The sequence below is a fragment of the Octopus bimaculoides genome, chromosome 25, assembly GCF_046866305.1.
Source record: "Octopus bimaculoides isolate indiv1 chromosome 25, ASM4686630v1, whole genome shotgun sequence".
Lineage (NCBI taxonomy): Eukaryota > Metazoa > Mollusca > Cephalopoda > Octopoda > Octopodidae > Octopus > Octopus bimaculoides.
The window spans coordinates 12,888,567-12,908,000 of NC_142952.1; the positions used below are offsets into that span (position 1 = coordinate 12,888,567).

At 39.0% G+C, this 19,434-nt stretch overlaps 1 protein-coding gene across 1 annotated transcript in view; it reads right to left on the reverse strand.

Annotated features, from left to right (window-relative positions):
* The window catches only part of LOC106871668 (ras-related and estrogen-regulated growth inhibitor), a 59,423-nt gene extending 47,857 nt beyond the window's left edge, over positions 1-11,566 (reverse strand). The window contains exon 1 of the mRNA XM_014918253.3: positions 10,012-11,566. Within this exon, the coding sequence (XP_014773739.1) occupies positions 10,012-10,150 (139 nt within the window). The 5' untranslated portion in view covers positions 10,151-11,566. The remainder of the gene's footprint in view (positions 1-10,011) is intronic.
* Positions 11,567-19,434: the final 7,868 nt, after the last annotated feature.

Consider the following 19,434-nt stretch of genomic DNA (forward strand, 5'->3'; position numbering starts at 1 on the left):
TATAGTAAAAGGGATTATTATTAAAGTGGTGAGCTGGCAGAATTGTTAACACACTGGACAAAATGCTTTGTGGCATTTCTGTGTTCAAGTTCTACCAAGGTCAACTTTGCCTTTCGTTCTTTCAAGATCAATGAAATTAACTATCAGTTAAGCACTAGCTTCTCCTAAAAAATTTCAGGCCCTGTGCCTATAGTAGAAAGGGTGATTGTTGCTGTTGTTGTTGTTGTTGTTGGTATTATTATTATTATTATTATTAAGAAGGTGGTGAGCTGGCAAAATCGTTAGTATGCTGGGCGAAATGCTTAGTGGTATTTTGTCTGCCGCTACGTTCTGTGTTCAAATTCCACCGAGGTCGACTTTGCCTTTCATCCTTTCAGGGTCGATAAATTAAGTACCAGTGGAGTACTGGGGTTGATGAAATCGATTTAACCCCTCCCCAACAATTTCAGACCATGTGCCTATAGTAGAAAGAATTATTATTATTATTATTATTATTAAAAAGATGGTGAGCCAGCGGAATTGTTAGTATGCCAGGCAAAATGCTTAGTGGTATTTCATCTGCTGCTATGTTCTGAGTTCAAATTCCATAGAGGTCGACTTTGCCTTTCAGCCTTTCAGGGTCAATAAAGTAAGTACCAGTTGAACACTGAGGTCGATGTAATTGACTCATCCCCTCCCCCAAATTGCTGCCTTTGTGGCAAAATTTGAAACTATTATTATTATTATTATCATTACCTCTGCCTTAGTGAAGGTGGAGGTATTTTTTTCAGTTGTGTTTGTTTATTTGTTTGTCTGTGCACAAGATATCTCAAGAACCGCTGGATGGATTCACATGAAACTTTCAAAGATGTTTGGCTTCGTGACTGGCACAAACTGATTAGATTTTGGGATCAATCCCGTTGCCTTGGCGGAGGTTTGCGCTCTCTGAGTGCTCTTATTATTATTGTTATTATTATCATCATCATCATCATCATCATCATCATCAAGCGGCAAGCTAGCAGAATCGTTAGCATGCCAGGCAAAATGCTTAGCAGCATTTCATCTGTCTTTACGTTCTGAGTTCAAATTCTGCAGCGACCACTTTGCCTTTCATCCTTTCAAAGTTGATAAAATAAGTACCAGTTGAACACTGGGGTTGATATAATCAACTTAGCTCCTCTCGCAGACATGCTGGCCGTGTGCCAAAATTTGGACCCATTATTATCATTATTGGCAGACTCAACAAAGCACCTGAGAAAAATACTTGTGGTATTTACATCCCAATTTCAAATCCCAATAAAGTTGACTTTGCTTTTTATGCTTCTAGGTTCAAAAAATGAAGTACTATACAAATGTTAGGGGCAATTTAGAGAGGTCTACACCTTGTCCTATATATGTGTTCTGTTAGAAGCATGTATAATAGCAAATTAAAGTAGACACATGTCTCTTACTGCTCAGCTGTGTAGTTACCAATCAGGGAATGGCATCCAAATGTAACAACATCTCATGTGAACAGTTGAAGCAAGAATCTAAACTGTCAGAACTAACCAATGAATTTCTTTTATGCTATACTTTTTACTTGTTTCAAGCATTAGACTGCAACCATGCAGATGCACCACCTTCAAGAATTTTTAGTCAAATGAATAGTCTTCAGTACATTTTTTTTTAAAACCTGGTATTTATTCTATCAGTCTCTTTTGCCAAACTGCTGTGTTACACACACCAACACTGGTTATCAAGTAGTGGCTGGCGAGAGACACAGACGCACACACACATGTACAGATTGCTTGAAGTGATGTGATGTACGGATTTTATATATTAATAAAAGGGAAATAGTGAGAATTTTGGATAATTCTTTATTAGCACTTATGTTTCATTCAATGGAAACTCTTCAGATATAAGTTTTACAGAAAATTTCTTTGCCTTTTATACAAATCTGGAAGAACACATTCTCTTCTAGATCTGTATAAAAGGCAAAGAAATTTTCTGTGAAACTTATATCTGAAGAGTCTCCATGAATGAGACAAAAATGCTAATAAAGAATTATCCAAAATTCTAACCATCTCTTTTTCTTCGTATATATATAAAAATATATATACACACATAAGAATGCACTCAGCACACTCTATAGAGTGGTTGGCATTAGGAAGAACATCCAGCAATAAAAACCAAGCCAAAACAGACTACAGAACATGGCCACAGTATTTGACTGATACTGGAGGTAGCTCTGGCCTATAATAGGAAACAATGCATTGGGTCATCTCATAAATAATGCGCTTTTTTTAACTGCATGAACTAAAAGTCAGAGGATGGGATAAACTACTTGCATCAACTTATTCTTAGTGCAAGTTTTAAATTCAATTTTAACAGTTATTTTTTTCAAAACTATAATGGAAGTGACAAAGGAGCATATTCGGCATATTTTGCTTTAAGAGTTCAATAAAGGCAACAATGCAATGGAAAGTGTGAGGAATATTAATGTAGTATATGGGGATTGGACAATAAGCATAAGCCAGTATGAACAGTGGTTCCAGAAATTCTGAGCCAGAAACTACAGCCTAGAAGATGAGTCTCATCCTGGAAGATATGTAGAGCTCGACAAGGATGTCCTACAAACCCTGGTGGAACAAAATCCCATCGTAACTGTTGCGGATCTAGCACAGAAGTTTGGATTTGGTCAGTCAACTATTCATCGACACCTGTGTGCCATCGGAAAAGTCAGAAAATTGAGTCAATGGGTTCCTCAAAACCTTTCAAAGTTTAATCACACACAGAGAGTGAATGTGTACTCTTCTTTGCCGTCACAGCTCATGAAGGAACCTTTTTTGGACCAAATACTGACAGGTGATGAGAAATGAGTTCTCTGTAAAAATGTCAAGCACTGAAGACAGTGGGTAGGGAAAGGAGAAACACCAGCACCCCAGGCTAAAGAATGTTTTCATCCATATAAGGTGTTGTTATCTGTTTGGTGGCAAATGAAAGGTTTAGTCCACCTTGAACTTTTAAACCCAAACCAAATGATAAAGGAGCTTGAGTGGCTAAAGTCAGCGCTAGAAGAAAAACAACCATCTTTAATTTCAAGATGAAAGGTGTTCTTCCATCAGGATAATGCTCAGCCACATACAGTGAAGATGACATTCCAAAGGCTGGAGCAGTTTTAATGGGAAATGATGCCCCACCCACCATATTTGCCAGACATTGCTCCATCTGATTATCATTTATTCCGCAGTCTTCAAAATCATTTGGATGGAAAAAATATGAATTCTGTAGACAAGGTCAGAACAGTACTGGAGGAGTATTTTTCGTCATAGACAAGTGAATTTTGAAAGAGGGGCCTTGCAAGTGTACCAGATAGATGAAAGAGCATAGTAGAAAATGAAGGAGAGTATATTTTAGATTAAAAAAGAACTTTATCTTAATTTTGAAAAATTAAAGAAGTATAAGAAAATGCATTCTTTATGGGACGAACCAATATATGAGATTGACTGAGGAAGAACCTATGGAAAATCTCTATTCAAAACTGAGGATGAAGCCAAAAAGTAGACCAAGATGGTGAATTATACACATGTTCAGCAGCTTGTGCCATAATGCATGGGGAAGCATAAACACTTTTGTAACATAGTATGAGGTGGTGATAAATGCTGAAGTGACAAGAAAAAACATGTGATTGGATGGGGGTTTCAATTTTAAGTCTAATGACTCTGTGAGCACAGAACCATTCCAGGGCTGCGCTTTGTCAAGGTAGCAGAAAGAAAAAGCATGAGATTGGTGACACAAGGTAGAAAACCTGAGTTTTACATGCAAGTCTATTTGACAGGTTTCTGCTCAGAGGTAAAAAAAAAAAAAAAAAACAGGACAGAAGAAAGTAAAGGTAACTGTACAACAGCAGACCACAAATACAGTGTGGTCTGCTGTGATTGAAGAGATTATCTCACCCTCAGTTCCAAGAGCTGAGAAAAAGAATATCAGGAGGTGAGAAGTATGGCAAACTGTCAGAGAAGACTAGGAGGAGGAAAAAAAAAACTAGGAAAACACAGGAAACCAAACAAAAAATGCAAAAAGATGAATTGATTCCTTGACTTCACGGTGGTTCAGAATGGTAACAATAGTTACCTTGCAGGTTATATAGTAACTTACTGTGGAGGTGCAATGGCCCAGTGGTTAGGGCAGCGGACTCGCGGTCATAGGATTGCGGTTTCGATTCCCAGACCGGGCGTTGTGAGTGTTTATTGAGCGAAGACACCTAAAGCTCCACGAGGCTCCTGCAGGGGATGGTGGCGAACCCTGCTGTACTCTTCCACCACAACTTTCTCTCACTCTTACTTCCTGTTTCTGTTGTGCCTGTAATTCAAAGGGTCAGCCTTGTCACGCTGAATATCCTCGAGAACTACGTTAAGGGTACACGTGTCTGTGGAGTGCTCATCCACTTGCACGTTAATTTCCGTTGATCGGACCAACTGGAACCCTCATCGTCGTAAGTGACGGAGTGCCATAAAAAATAACTGTATAACCGGCAAGGTAACAAAACAATATGTTCACTGGTAATGGGATGACTAAGATTTTAAGAGGTATAGAGAGAAGGCCTTTCAATATTTGTTCCGTTCCTCTGCACAGCACTGAGGTTTACTTTCTTTCAAAGTTGATAAACTACCAGCCCAGCACTAAGGGGAGGGGGGATCCTCTTCCTCTCACTTTCAAGAAGAAATCATCTGTGAAGAAGGATGGGCTCCACCAGGTAAAGACAAACTGTTCCAGATGTTGAGTGTCATGATTGTGTCCCTAAAACTCCATCAGGAATTGAGAGTTCAAGGCAAGGTAAAAGGGCCCAGTATCATACTTCCGAAAAGAAAAAAGAAAAAAACATACTTTTCGTTAAGACCACATTAGTGTTCTATGAATGTTTCAGGGATTATACCCCAGAGAATGCAGCCTTTCGTGGCTCAACTGAGGGCCCTTAGCTCAGCCAACCCGCAAAAATCTCAGACATTTCTGGATGTGCCCTATTTGAGCACAAGGTGTAGATGCAGACAGTCATGATGTGTATGTGGGTGGGCTCCTCTTAATAGTTGCATTTATATTTATTCCTTTATGTTTATATACATAGTTATCTATACATGAGCTGAGAGATAAAAGGAATCAAATGTAATGTGCAAGAGAAACAACTGCACAAGTACAGGCATGTAATGTGTATGGATGATAACAGCTGGATAAAGAAGTGCCAAGAGATCCGAGCTGAAGAAAGTTTTGTGAGAGAAAAACCAAAGAAGACAGAGAAAGAAAAGAGGAAAACTGATCTCAGCATGTTTAGTTTCCTGAAGTGCTCATCCAGCGACTGCACAAACATCTGAAAACAATGCCAGCAGCAGCCAACCATTGAAGACCAAGTCTGGCAGTGCAGACTACAGTGGTTTGGCTATGACTGCATGGTGAGCACTGGAAGACTACCACATCAACTTCTGAAACAGCAGCAACCCAATGCACTGGATTCTCCAGTGCAGTACATCAAAGAAGACACAAGCAAAACAAACTGAGTAAGACTGAAGTTACAGTGTCTCGACCTCAAGCATGCTAAAGCCAGAGCCATGGATTGGAAAGCATGGAATAACATCACCAGAGTCCATCATCCAGAGGCACCCACAGCAGCATATTGGTTGAGAGGACAGCAACCCCCTCTGTTCATCAGCTGGGGGTTTAACAAAAAGATTTTCCTGAAGGAATGTAATGAAAACAAATGGTAAGATGCTGTGTTAGAAAGGAACTGTCTAACCCATGCAGGTATGGAAAACCGGATGTAAAATGATGCGTGGCCGTTGCCAGTATCGCCTGACTGGCCTTCGTGCAGGTGACATGTAAAAGCACCTACTACACTCTCTGAGTGGTTGGCGTTAGGAAGGGCATCCAGCTGTAGAAACTCTGCCAAATTTAGATTGGAGCCTGGTGTTGCCATCCTGTTTCACCAGTCCTCAGTCAAATCGTTCAACCCATGCTAGCATGGAAAGCGGACGTTAAACGACGATGATGATGATGATGATGATGATGGTTATATAATAATATTAAATATTTGTGTTTTTATATTTATCATAAGTTCTTGTTCCCTACTTTTCTTCTTTTTAATAACAGTAATTGTATACATAAGATATCCTTTAAAACCATTTTATAATGTTATTTGTATTGGCCTTTGTCACAAACGCAAAGCTAGCAGAACGGTTGGTGCATCAGACAAAATGCTTAGCAGCATTTCTTCCAATTCTTTATGTTCTGAGTTCAAATTACACCAAGATCAACACTGCCTTTCATTCTTATGGGGGTCGATAAAATAAGTACCAGATGAGTACTGGGGGGGGGGGGGGGTCACTGTATCAACTTTCCCTCTTCCCCAAATTTCAGGCAGTGTGCCTATAGTAGAAAGGATGATTATTATTATTATTATTAAGGTGGTGATCTGGCAGAATCGTTAGCATGCCAGGTAAAATGCTTAGTGGTATTTCATCTGTCTTTATGTTCTGAGTTCAAATTGTGCCGAGGTCGATTTGGCCTTTCATCCTTTCGAGGTCGAAAAATTAAGTACCACTGGATCCGATGTAATTGACTAATCCCCTCCCCACAAATTTCAGGCCTTGTTCCTTTAGCAGAAACAATTATTATTATTATTAAGACAACAAGCTAGAAGAATTGTTAACATGTCAGATATTTTGTCCATCTTTATGTTCTAAGTTCAAATCCAGCTGAGGTCAACTTTGCCTTTCATCCTTTCAGGGTCGATAAAATAAGTACCAGTTGAGTACTAGGGTTGATGCAATTGACGTACTCCCTCCTTCAAAATTGCTGGCCTTGTGCCAAAATTTGAAATCCTTATTATCATTTGCCTGACTGGCCTTCGTGCGGGTGGCACGTAAAAGCACCCACTACACTCTCAGAGTGGTTGGCGTTAGGAAGGGCATCCAGCTGTAGAAACTCTGCCAAATCAGATTGGAGGCTGGTGTTGCCATCTGGTTTCACCAGTCCTCAGTCAAATCGTCCAACCCATGCTAGCATGGAAAGCGGATGTTAAATGATGATGATGATGATTTAGAGCAGCAGACTGGAAGAAGTGGTAGAAGGGACTAATTGCCTTGTAGCATTTGTTCCCCCACTTTACATTTTTGAGTTCAAATACTGCCAAGGTCAGCTTAGCTTTTATGATAAAAAAAATAAAGTACCAGTCAAATACTGGGTTGAATTAGTCAACATTTGAAGCCTTTAAGCCTTGTGCCCGTCTAAGAAATAAGCATTATTATTTAAGGCAGTGGATTGTCAGAATTAGTAAGGGAATTGGACGAAGTGCCTCTGGTTGTTTGTTTTGGGTTTTCAAGTTTCAAGTTCAATTCTCATTGAAATCAAATTTACATTTTATCCTTCCAAGTTTGAGTAGATAAAGCACCAGTTAAGTACAAGAGTTGATATAATCAATGGATTAGTAGAATGATTAAAACAACAACCAAAATACTTTGCAGCATTTAGTAACAGTGCTGTAACAGTCTTGAGTTCAATTCCTTTGAGGTTAACTTTGCTATTTATCTATCAGTGGGTAAATACTATGTAGAGGTGCCCATGGTATCAACTAAACTTCCCCCCTTCAAAATTGTTGGTGTCATACCTGATTAGTCCATGTTACTCTGTAAGGAGCATAGGGCTGGTTCCCCAAATATTAGCAAGATTACTCATGTTTGCCAGCTGAGGGGACTGGAACAGTGTGAAAAGAAGTGTTTTACACAAGAACACAATGCATTGCCCAGTCCAGGAATCGAAACCCCAATCTTATGATCATGAATCCAATACCTTAACCACTAAGACATGTGCTTCCACTATCATTATAATAATTATTATTTTATACTATTAATATTATTATTATTAGCACGTCTGGCAAAATACTTAGTGGTATTTTGTCTGTCGCTATGTTCTGAGTTCAAATTCTGTTGGGTCAACTTTGCCCTTCAACCTTTCGGAGTCAATAAACACTGGTGTCGACGTAATCAACTAGCTCCCTACCACAAAATTTCAGACCTTGTGCCTTTAGTAGAAAGGCACATGGCACAGTGGTTAGAGTGTCAGGCTCATAATCATGAGATAGTGAGTTCGATTTCCAGACCAGATTGTGTGATATGTTACTGAGCAAGTCGTTTTATTTCACTTTATTTCATGTTGTTTCAGTTCACTCATCTGAAGAAAAGAGTTGCAACATCACTGGTGCCAAGCTGTATCGGCCTTTGCCTTTTTGTTGGATAACACTGGTGGCATGGAGAGGGGAGGCTGGTATGCATGGGCAACTGCTGGTCTTCCATAAACAACCTTGCCTGGACTTGTGCCTCGGAGGGTAACTTTCTAGGTACAATCCCATAGTCATTCATGACTGATGGGGGGGGGGGGTCTTTATTAGTTTATATCACTATATTCTGAGTTCAAATCTTTCTGGGTCAACTTTGTGAGTACCAACATTGACTTAAAAGTTGGTAACTTTCCCCCCAAGATGTGGATTAGTGCCCATGTTAGATATAATCATCATAATTATTGTGGTTGTAAGAGTGTTTAATGGCAGAATTGGTAGAGCGCTGTACGAAAATATCTTTTAGCATTTGATAATATACCCATGTATTTTTTTCTTTCTTTATTTCAAGTTCAAATAACAGGCTAGATGAGATAAACTTTACCTTTTTACCCATTTAGGGTTGATAAAATGGGATTCTTATCAGACTGTGGTTCATTCATTCGATTATACGCTTCACATAATATATGTGGCTTTGAGGTAAAATCAAAAATCATTATCATGACGGAACTAAATTACTTTATTTTACTCCATCTCGTTACATCCTAAACCTCGCCAGCGTAAACAATGTCCTCATTTTTTCCAGCGTCGAGAAAACAAGTACCAGTAATATAGTCGATTCAATTACCTATGTGCCCCATCTACCGCAAAATTATTGGCCTTGAGCCAGTGTGAGAAATAATTGTTGTTGATTTCGTTCTTTCTTTCGTTTCGAGTATTTGGCACAAACATTCACATACTGAGTGGTATTTATTTTCGTTACAGGAGGGAGGGAAAAAAAATCTCCCATTGTAGCTAACATTAAAACGATTTACAACGAAGCATCTCATTCAATGAATGCAATAAAAGACTTGTAGTTAGTTAAATTGGATAGATTTGGCAAGCCGCTATTTTAATTAAATAGGTAGGTACAACTTAGCTTGACCAATCCACAGCCACAAACAAATACAATCTGTATCAAAGCATTAAAGAGAAAAAGTAAAGGCATTTCCACCGAATGTAATTTAGTTTCCACTACTGGGAGGGACCAAAATTTGGAATGAATCGTGGTTGGAGTAATGTAACCATTAAATCCGACCGTGTTGTCCCAAAAATGGAAGGGAGAGAGAAAGATAGTGTGCGCTTTCAAGAACTTCTCCAAGTTAACTTGCCGCAGATTAACGTGTATTTTGAGGGTGAAAGAGGACGGAACGATGGGGGAGTCCAACAAACATTCATATTACACCACACCAACACACAGACAGCACAAGAAATAACAACGATGCGTGTTACTTCGAAATCTCGACGAAACTGAACGTTCCCCGAGTAGTTTAATTAGTTTCAGAACGCAAACATTTATTTTGTTTGTTTAATGTTTCACTTAACGATATTTACAGAAAGAAATCGAAAAAGATGTGTGTATATATATAAATAATATATATATATATATATATAAGAAACTTGTGAGGATTTACTTAGAAAAAAAGACATTTTTTTTAATGAGCCGTATATATTATCTCTCTCTATACATGTAGAAGTTTGGAATTATAAATGTAACGACTACCCCTCCGCCGAGAAACAACAGCATTATTTTCACCTCTTTTCTTCCTAAACTTCGCTTTGGTTTTCAAACCAGCCCAACATGAATCTTCAAAGAAGACGAGAGGTTTATATTTATTTATTATTATTTTTAATATCTTTTTTTTTCTTTTCAAGTTTGGTTTGTATGTAAGTTTAAACTTCATACTCACCACTTTTGCCGACACCTTCTGCCCCGACTACAGCTACTTTGGTTTCACCTAAAGATGATTTCTTCCTTTTCAGATAGGGTCTGAGTGTGGCCCCTGCTACAGGTCCGGCTTCTTGGATAGTTGTCCCAGAGCTGTTCATAGCCTGCGCAAAAACAGCGACTTACCGAATTCTTTGATCAGTCATAGAAGTAAAGAAACCCTGCCAATTGTCTTTTTTGCTTCTTTCTCTCCTGTTCTTTTTCTTAAGTACTTATTGTCTGTATTTAAGCAGATAGAGAGAGAGAGGGGGCGGATGCGGGTGTTTATAAGCGTGAATATATGTGTGTTGTGCGTGTATAATGACGGGGTTGGTGGTAGTTTGACTGTCTGTTTATCTGCAGGTCTGTCAGTCAGTTGTTTGGAACAGGTAATCCAGTTGTTAAAATTATCTGAAAGTAATCTTCCGTTGACCATATAATAGTAAAGTAAAATTTAAAAACAAATATACGAAAAAAAAAACAAGAACAAACTTTTTGTTGTTGTTGTTGTTGTTAAACTACTAACGAATGTGTATATTTTATGGAGATTGGATGATACTGAGTTACCTAGGAACTATGTAGTAAGAAGAAATTATGACTGACAGATGGTAGTTAACTGGCAGACACAGTGTAACAGAGGAGGGTTATTTGAGAATAGATAGAGGAACAAGAAGGAGTGGCGACTAGATAGAGTAATGAATACAAGGTATCTAAGACTTAGAGGTGGGAGACCGGAGTGGATGGAGTAGAGAAAAAGTATGAAACTGGCGGAGAGAGGATAGACAGAGTAATGAGTATAGAAAGGGGTATATGAAATAAAAGAAGGAGAAAAAGTAAGAGATACAATAAAAAGTTTTAGGAGGAAGGGCAAAAAAAGATAGGGTTGATAGAGTAATGAATGTAATGAAACTTAAAGAGGAAGAGAACAAAAATGAGACAGTGATAGAGGGCGAAAGTAAGAGATACACGGATAGTGAAAGAGAGAGATAGAGATAGAGAGATAAATACAAACGGGTGAAAGTGAGAAATAAGGAGATATTGATAGAGGGTGAAAGTGAGAGATAGAGAGAATGTGAAGAGAGTGAATGTGAGAAAGAGACAGTGATAGAGGATCAAAGTGAAAGAGGATGTGAGAGACAGTGAAAGAAGGCAGAGTGAAGTTTTTTTCGGATAAACGAGTGAGAGAGTAAATGAAACAGGTAGAGAGTGAGAGAGCAAAAGTAATGGATATAAGAGAGAGAGTGAACGTAAGAGAGATATAAAGAGAGGGAGAGAGAGAGAGTTGGTATAGAGAGAAAAGAAAGAAAGGACTACAGAGAAAGATAGACAGATAGAAACAGCTAGAAACTAATAAATAAATGAATAGATAAATAAAGCAGATAAAATAGATAAATAGTTTGATGGATAGACTGATAAATTAGTAGATAGATAGAGTAAGAGAGAAAGAGAGGGTGCCAGAGAGGGTTAGAGGAAGAAAGAGAGAAAAAGGGAGAGATGGGTATATGCTAGTCTAGGTATCTGTTAGTAAAAGAGAAGGTAGAGGAAGTAGGGGGAGGGGGGTTGTATTCTATTTTGGTGTAAAAACGGCCCACTTCTCAAAGTTATTTTTGTCCAAAACTCAGGCTTCCCTTCACCTTTCCAAGAATCTTGCTGTCGCTTTTTGCTCTACCTCATCCCCCTCCGCAAAACATTGCAGTAAATATGATTGGTTATTTTTGTGTATGAAATACCGAAAATAACAACACAACGTCGACAAACCACCACCACGTCTACCACCACCACCACCACCACAATGATGATGCTGATGATGATGGCAATAACAATGGTAGTGATGATAAAAATGATGATGATGATGATGATGATGATGATGATAGTGATAATGGAAAATGATGGTGATGGTGGTGGTGATGGCGATGACGACCATGGTGGTGGTGATTGTGGTGGTGGTGGTGGTAGTGGTGGTAATGATTACAATGGTGATGATGATGATGATGATTGGAGAACGATGACGACGAAAGAAACGAAGATGATGACGATGATAAAAGAAGAGGAACATTATGATGTTGATGACGATGATTGTGATGGTAATGAAAGTTCCAGACGACAGAGGAGATATAAAGAGGAATATTATGAAACTAGCAAAAGAATGTTGTATAGTTCTCCTGAAAAAGAAAAAAAAACATTAAAAAAAAAACGGTAAAAATTGAAAGATTAACTATCTTTGATCAGGTAGTGTGCGTGCGTGTGTGTGTGTGTCTGTGTGTGTGTGTCTGTGTGTGTGTCTGTGTGTGTGTCTGTGTGTGCCTTTCTGTGTGTGTGTGTGTGTGTGTGTGTGTGTTATTTAACCCTTCCAACTCAGATCAAATTTTAATACAGTGCCATCTCGAAACAAGGGCAAAATGAGCAGTCGCTTGGGGGGGGGGCCTCACGGATCTTGAGGTCCAGTTCTCATTTATGCATGTTGTGGCTTGCTGTCAATAAATAAATACAGTAGGACCCAAAGCACAGATCTGCCCCTGCCCCTTCCCAGGTGGTGGCTATCTTAAGATCGTCTGTCGTTGTCGACGACGACAAAGGACACCGCCTTGTTTGAAGGATGGGGAATGGTGTGTCCGGCTGTGGCCAATCAGTTCGATATATGCTCGGAAGGCTCTGCTGCAGTTCGAGCATTGATGGTCTGCTGGGACTGAAGATAAGGAGTTGGTTCTGGACTTGTGCGGTTTGTGTTTTCTTTGTGTTCCTGCAATTTTGCTCTGTTTGTGGGAGGTGGCATATCTGTTGGTGCAGCTACGCCAGGCAGAGCAGTCTTACACTTGCATTTCTCAGGTATCAGGGTTGATCTCAAAGCTCTTCAGTGAGACTCTGAGTGTATCCTTTATGTGCCTTTTCTGTCCACCTTGTATGCGCTTGCCTTCCGCCAGTTCACTGTAAAATGATCTCTTGTGGAGGAGTGACTTCCAGGCATTCGAACAAAATGGCCGGCCCACCTGACTTGCTCTGTCCTCAGCAATGTGTATATGCTTGGCAGATCAGCTTGAGAGAGAACCTCGGTGCCTGGGACATTGTCTTGCCAGGAGCTTTTAAACAGCGGTAAGTAGCTTGCTTACCAACCACATGGTTCCGGGTTCATTCCCACTGCGTGGCACCTTGGGCAAGTGTCTTCTACTATAGCCTCGGGCCGACCAAAGCCTTGTCAGTGGATTTGGTAGGTAGACGGAAACTGAATGAAGCCCGTCGTATATATATGTATATATATATATATATATATATATATATATATGTATGTGCGTATATATGTTTGTGTGTCTGTGTTTGTCCCCCCGGCATCGCTTGACAACCGATGCTGGTGTGTTTACGTCCCCGTAACTTAGCGGTTCGGCAAAAGGACCGATAGAATAAGTACTAGACTTCCAAAGAATAAGTCCTGGGGTCGATTTGCTCGACTAAAGGAGGTTCTCCAGCATGGCTGCAGTCAAATGACTGAAACAAGTAAAAGAGTAGGCCGTTCACGTGGAAGCGGTTTAGCTGTATGGCGTGACGTTCATAAATCGTCCAAGTCTCGCAGGCGTATAACAGAATATTATGCAGTACAACTGCTTGGTACACCTTGAACTTGGTAGCCAGCCTAACGCTTCTCTCCCGCATTGATTCACGTAACTGCCCGAATGCTGAGTTTCCCTTGGCGATGCATGTATCGACTTCATCGTCAATATTTACAGATCTCCAAATCTGTGAACATTGGATGAATTTGTGTGTGTGTGTGTGTGTGTGTGTGTGTGTGCTTCTGAAAGTGTTATTATTTAACCTTAGGTCAACCCTGTTTGAACAAACTTCTATAATGGACGGTATTCCAGCCGTGATCACTCCATCTTACATGGAATCTAGGATTACATTATCCATGCGTCAATCATTTTTCTTTTGGTAAATTTTCAGATTAACACCAGCACGATTTTCACTAGGGTGTTAGGGTTAGGGTTTTAGGGTCAGGGTTAGGGTTTTAAGGTTAGGGTTTAGAGTTACGGTTAGAGGGTTAGGGAATTCTGTCCCTAACCCTAACACCCTAGTGAAAATCATGCGGGCGTTAATCTGAAAATTTACCTTCTTTTTCTGTTTTTTAATGGTAATATGTGGTCTGAGTGATATTTAACTGTTAATTTAACAGGTCGTTGCTCCTTTGTTGGTGCGTTCAGAATGCATATATGAAAAGGTAGAGTTGAATATCAATGAATTTAGATGAAAATATAGCAATGTCTACCTCCGAACTGACAATATGCCAAACTATCAAAACGAGGCCAAAAGGGCAATTCAGCCTGTCAGGTTAGCCTCTCTATAACGGAAATAGAGTCTTTGGGGGTCAGGGATCATTCCTTATGAATGTAACATGAGTTTATAGCAAGGTTAACCCCCGCCAGTTGCTGATACTCAGTTTCAGTAAAATGAACTGGAAGAACGAGTATTTTGACGCCCTAATAAATACATGAATAAAGTGACTTACTCAAACACCCAACATACCGCCCCAGTTCCGGAATCGAATCAATAATCTTACGATTAAAAGACCAACATCCTAAACATGCACCTTCTCTGCCGAACAAACAAGCCGACAATTGAGATAGTGAAAGGAAAAGATAGAGGGAAGGGTAGAGGAAGTGGAAGACAGAAGGAGATACATAGAGAAAGAGAGAGGTAGAAAGTAAGAGAAAGAGAGCTGGAGAGAAAACAAGAGAAAAGAGAGGGTGAATATGTGAGCACACACGTCACACTTCAAGATTCGCCGAATGATAAGAATGCATAATGGCTTTTTTAGCCCTGACACCCAAACTTAAGTCATGTCTTTTTACTGCTTATCTTCTGTCTTACTAATTGTGGGTGATTTTCCCTCGAAGTTCCACATTCTCAACATTGCTAAAATCTGCATCAGAGACACTTGACATACAGTTTCTCTTCAGTTCTTAGATATAATTTGCTTGATAGTCCTCTCAACAGCAATATCAACATATTTGAGATGGTACGTCGGTTGCAATCACTAAAATCAACAAAGGAATTTCAATACACGGTGAGTCCACCCTAAAATTTCGCCAACATTCAATTTCGAAACCCTAATCATCTTTCTTTTTATCTTTCCCATGTTCCAGTCACTGTCACTGGACTGTGGCCATGCTGGGGCACCGCCTTGAAGGATGTTAGTCGAATCGACCCCAATATCTATTATTTTGAAACTCGGTACTTATTCTATCGTTTATTTTGGGGGTCGAACCACTAAGTTACGAGGACGTAAACAAACCAACACCGGTTGTCAAGCTGTGGTAGGGAACAAACCCAAAGACACACACATACACATATCCTGTACACAACGAGCTTTTTTCCGTTTGTCAACCAAATGGACTCACAAGCCTTTGGTTAATTCGGGGCTACAGTAGAAGATACTTGTCCAAGATGCAATGCAGTGGACTAAACTCAAGACTATAGTTGGGAAGTAAGTGTCTCAACTACACAGTCACGCCTGCGTCCATAAATTAAAAACAAATGAATTAAAAATAAAATAAATAAAACGGTATAAACTGAAATACCAAAATTAGTAATTCGTAAGTTGCAAAACTACGAATTTGAAAAATTAAAAAATGATTTTTTTTTCCTCTGGTACTTGCAATTTGTCCCTGGTATTAGAAGTGTTTCCCATCGCCGTTGATCTATGAGGTCACTCGATTTGTTAAAAACAGCTGTCAAATTCCCACGAAGCTTACCTTACTGTTTCTAAAAAGAACTTGTCTTGGTATGGAATCTTCACATCAATAAAACTCTTACTCTACAATAAACTTGCATTGGGAAGAAGTCTTGTTCCACTTGCAAAATTCCTTTCGAAGGCTGTCGGTAACAATTAGTCCATAGGAAAAGTTCGTGGAGGAAATCGGTCAGCGTGACAAGAGAAAAATCAAATTTTTCAGGTCCTTGCTCTTCACTTGAAAGAGAGACAGACAGACAGACAAGGACAGAAATATCGCTTTAGTTGCATATAATCGAAGTAATGATACCACTTTTTTCTCTACTTAGATCTTGTCATCGGAACGAGGGCCATCTAGTCATCATTAAGAATGACTTGCGCGATGACTTTGTTTGAAGTGAAAAGAGTTGCCCACTGTCAACGTCACTCTCTTGTCCGTGAATGTCTTCAATCCATTGGCAAGACCAGACCAAGACGACTGGGGAGGGAGATGAAGGTAGTGAATGACCAAGATGTCTTACTTGCTTCCTCTTGTTCTCTAATTTCCACAATGCGTTACTGCAACCACCTTCAATTTGGTTAAACCATGAAGTTTCTTCTGCAGAGTCCGCTGGATCCAGTTTTCACATCCATATATAGGTAATGTGCTAATTAACCAGTTGCTAAAACCCTAACAGATGCTACCACTTGGGCTCAGAGCTTAGGTAGGCATGGATAGGCAAGCTCTAAAATGTTAATTAATCCATAGCTGGGACCCTGACAGGTGCTACTACTCTGGGTCAGAGTAGACCTAGGAACAACAGTGGCTAAGAATTGGTTCCACACTCTTCAAAAGCCTGGAACTTCCAAAGAGTTTCAGAGTTTTAAGGATGCAGATAAACCAAAGTGATAACACCATCTTATATACTCGTTTCAGATGAAAGGTAAGGGCCTGAAAAAGTTATGTTCTTCATGCCTCACTATCAACTGAACACATCGAAATTTTCCATGAATCCATCAATCAAATAGTACTACAGGGAAACCAGATGACATGGCCTTCATCTTTGACAGACCCACTTGGATATTTTACACAGCATGTGATCTCAAAATATAATTGTTCCAGAACAAAAATTGCAAGTAGTATATATACAAAGGAAGGCAACGAGCTAACAGAATCGTTAGCACACTGGACAAAAAAAGAGTCGTGCAGGCCTTAAGCTATTTTCTAAAAAAAAAAAAAAAGGCATGATTCAAGTGTCTAAGGAATCGTTTCATATTTTATAAGGTAGAAAGGCATCGAACTGGCAGAATCGTTACCGCGTCGGACAAAATGCTTCGTGACATTTCTTCTGTCTTTACGTTTTCAGTTCAAATTCCGCCGAGGTCGACTTTGTCTTTCATCCTTTCGAAGTCAATCCGAAAATTGTGATCTATGTAACCGACTTACTCCCTTCCCCCAAATTTGCCGACCTTGTGCCAAAATTTGAAACCAATATAAACAGAGGCAATGTTTAAAGGCCGTATGCGAAATGCAGTCCCACCCATAATTTTAACTCAAATACTTCAGTAATCTGTGGTAAATGCACACGATTTATGTATGGGTTATATATGAATGTGTGTGTGTACATGCGTATGCATGTATGTTCATACTGCACTTACATCAGAACAGAATAAAGAACTAGAACAATTCATATATATATATATATATATATATATATATATATAGTGGTAAGTCCTTTTTTTTTTTTTGCCTCTAACTGACGAGAGAAGGTTCCCTAAAAATCGTAGACCCATGCTAACTGACCCACCTGGTCTCTGCCTCTGCGTGGGCCTGCAAACACACACCAGACGAGAACTGGATGGTAAAGGCTAACATGTCTCTCAATTTCTTTGACCATGTGGAAATCATTATGAACTTGTTGCTTAGTTTAAAAATAGAGTTTTATTTCTGACGAAGTACAAAGCCAGTTATTTTTTTGTGTGAATGGTGAAATGGTTTCATTGCAAACAAAAATATTTGAGACAATACACATATGAAGGTAAAAAAAATAAAACCTCAGTTTCTGGCGAAAATCTGGTGTGTCAATTTCCATATTTCTTCGTCACTTTGTCAATCGCCACAGTCATTTAAAATAAACAAGAGCCTTGATGTGGTCGCTCACCAGCAAGAGACACTAGTCAAATCTTCCTTAATTCATACCCTGGCATAGAAAATATTCTTTCTATTATAGGCACAAGGCCTGGATCTTTCTTATTTGGCGGGCGCCACTTTTTATTTATGTTTTATTTAGTGTGTTTTCTACCGAAACACTTAAAAACTTCGTATACTTGTATATTTTGTCTTATAGAACAGAGAAAAAATTTTATATTTGAACTTATTTCATGTTAAAAGTTGTCGTATTTCGGTACTTTCAACCAATCACTGACGCCTATTGAGGTGAAAACAATTACTGCTGTGGAATGTAAACAAGACGTTCTAGTGGTGTAATGGGATCTTTTCCCTTGAATAAAATTAGTGCCGTTGTTTGTCAACAACAACTATCGGCGGTACTGTTATTTAGGACATCGTTCATGCGTTTGTACTTGTTTTAGCTTTAGGGTTAGGGTTTTAGGGTTTGGCAAAAATACTTATAACCCTAAACCTAACCGACGTAGAGCCAGCTAGAGACGATGTCTCCTGTAGCTAAATTACAGCAACATTAGTCCTAAACCAGGACTGCCATGATATGTTGGCAAACAATCTTTACTACAAAGTACTGTTGCTGAATATCTCACGTAGTGAGATTTACAATTAGTAATTTTCAAATATGAATTTCTTTTAATACCCTGTAAATGTTGATGTACTTTCAATTTTTTTTTTTTTTTTCAATGTGAAAGGTCAGAGTTACTTAATTAACAAAATGACAAAAATAAAGAAACAACAAATTTAAAAAAGTACCTTCAAATTTCAATACAGAATCCGAAACTAACGTACTGAATCTAATGATGGAAAACCCCTTCCCTTAATCGCTTTTGTTCAAAGTGGGGGTGCTGGCAGAATGGTTAGAATGTCGGGGAAAATTGCTTTACATTATTTTTTTCCTGCAAAAGTCTACTTTGCATTTCACTCTTTCAAAGTCCTATAAAGTACCAGTCAATTAATGGGGTGAATGGTATCGACTAATCCCTTCCCCTCCAAACTGCTGGCTTTGTGCCTAAAATTAGAAACCATTATGACAACCTTTCGATATTCATACATGACGTCATAGCTATGTGTTAGGTGATTTACGACATACACACCTAAATACATACATATCTAGCGTGGGAAGTCGCTAATAAAAACGTCAACACTTTAATAATTGGACTGAATCATTAATCCAATAACTATGAAATACCTCTGTGCAGTAAAAGACAATAACACCCATCCTGTGTAAATATCTTCATGTTCAAGGTTTTATTGCGACATGTGATAAATGAACGTGTATAGTGAGTATACGATGTTCAATAAAGATTTCTGGGAGGAAGAAAGGTTTTGAACAACTTGTCATGTTCCGTGATGACTTTGAGTAAATACATTTAATGGATTAATGACAATGCACCCAAGGGTGGTCCACAGTTGGGATTTAAGCAAAAAATTCGGGTTGTCCGTATTTTATACTGTGATTTTTTAAAATTCGAAAAAGAGTGGAGATTTTAGGATTTATGGGGGAGGGGGGATTAAAAAAGGTT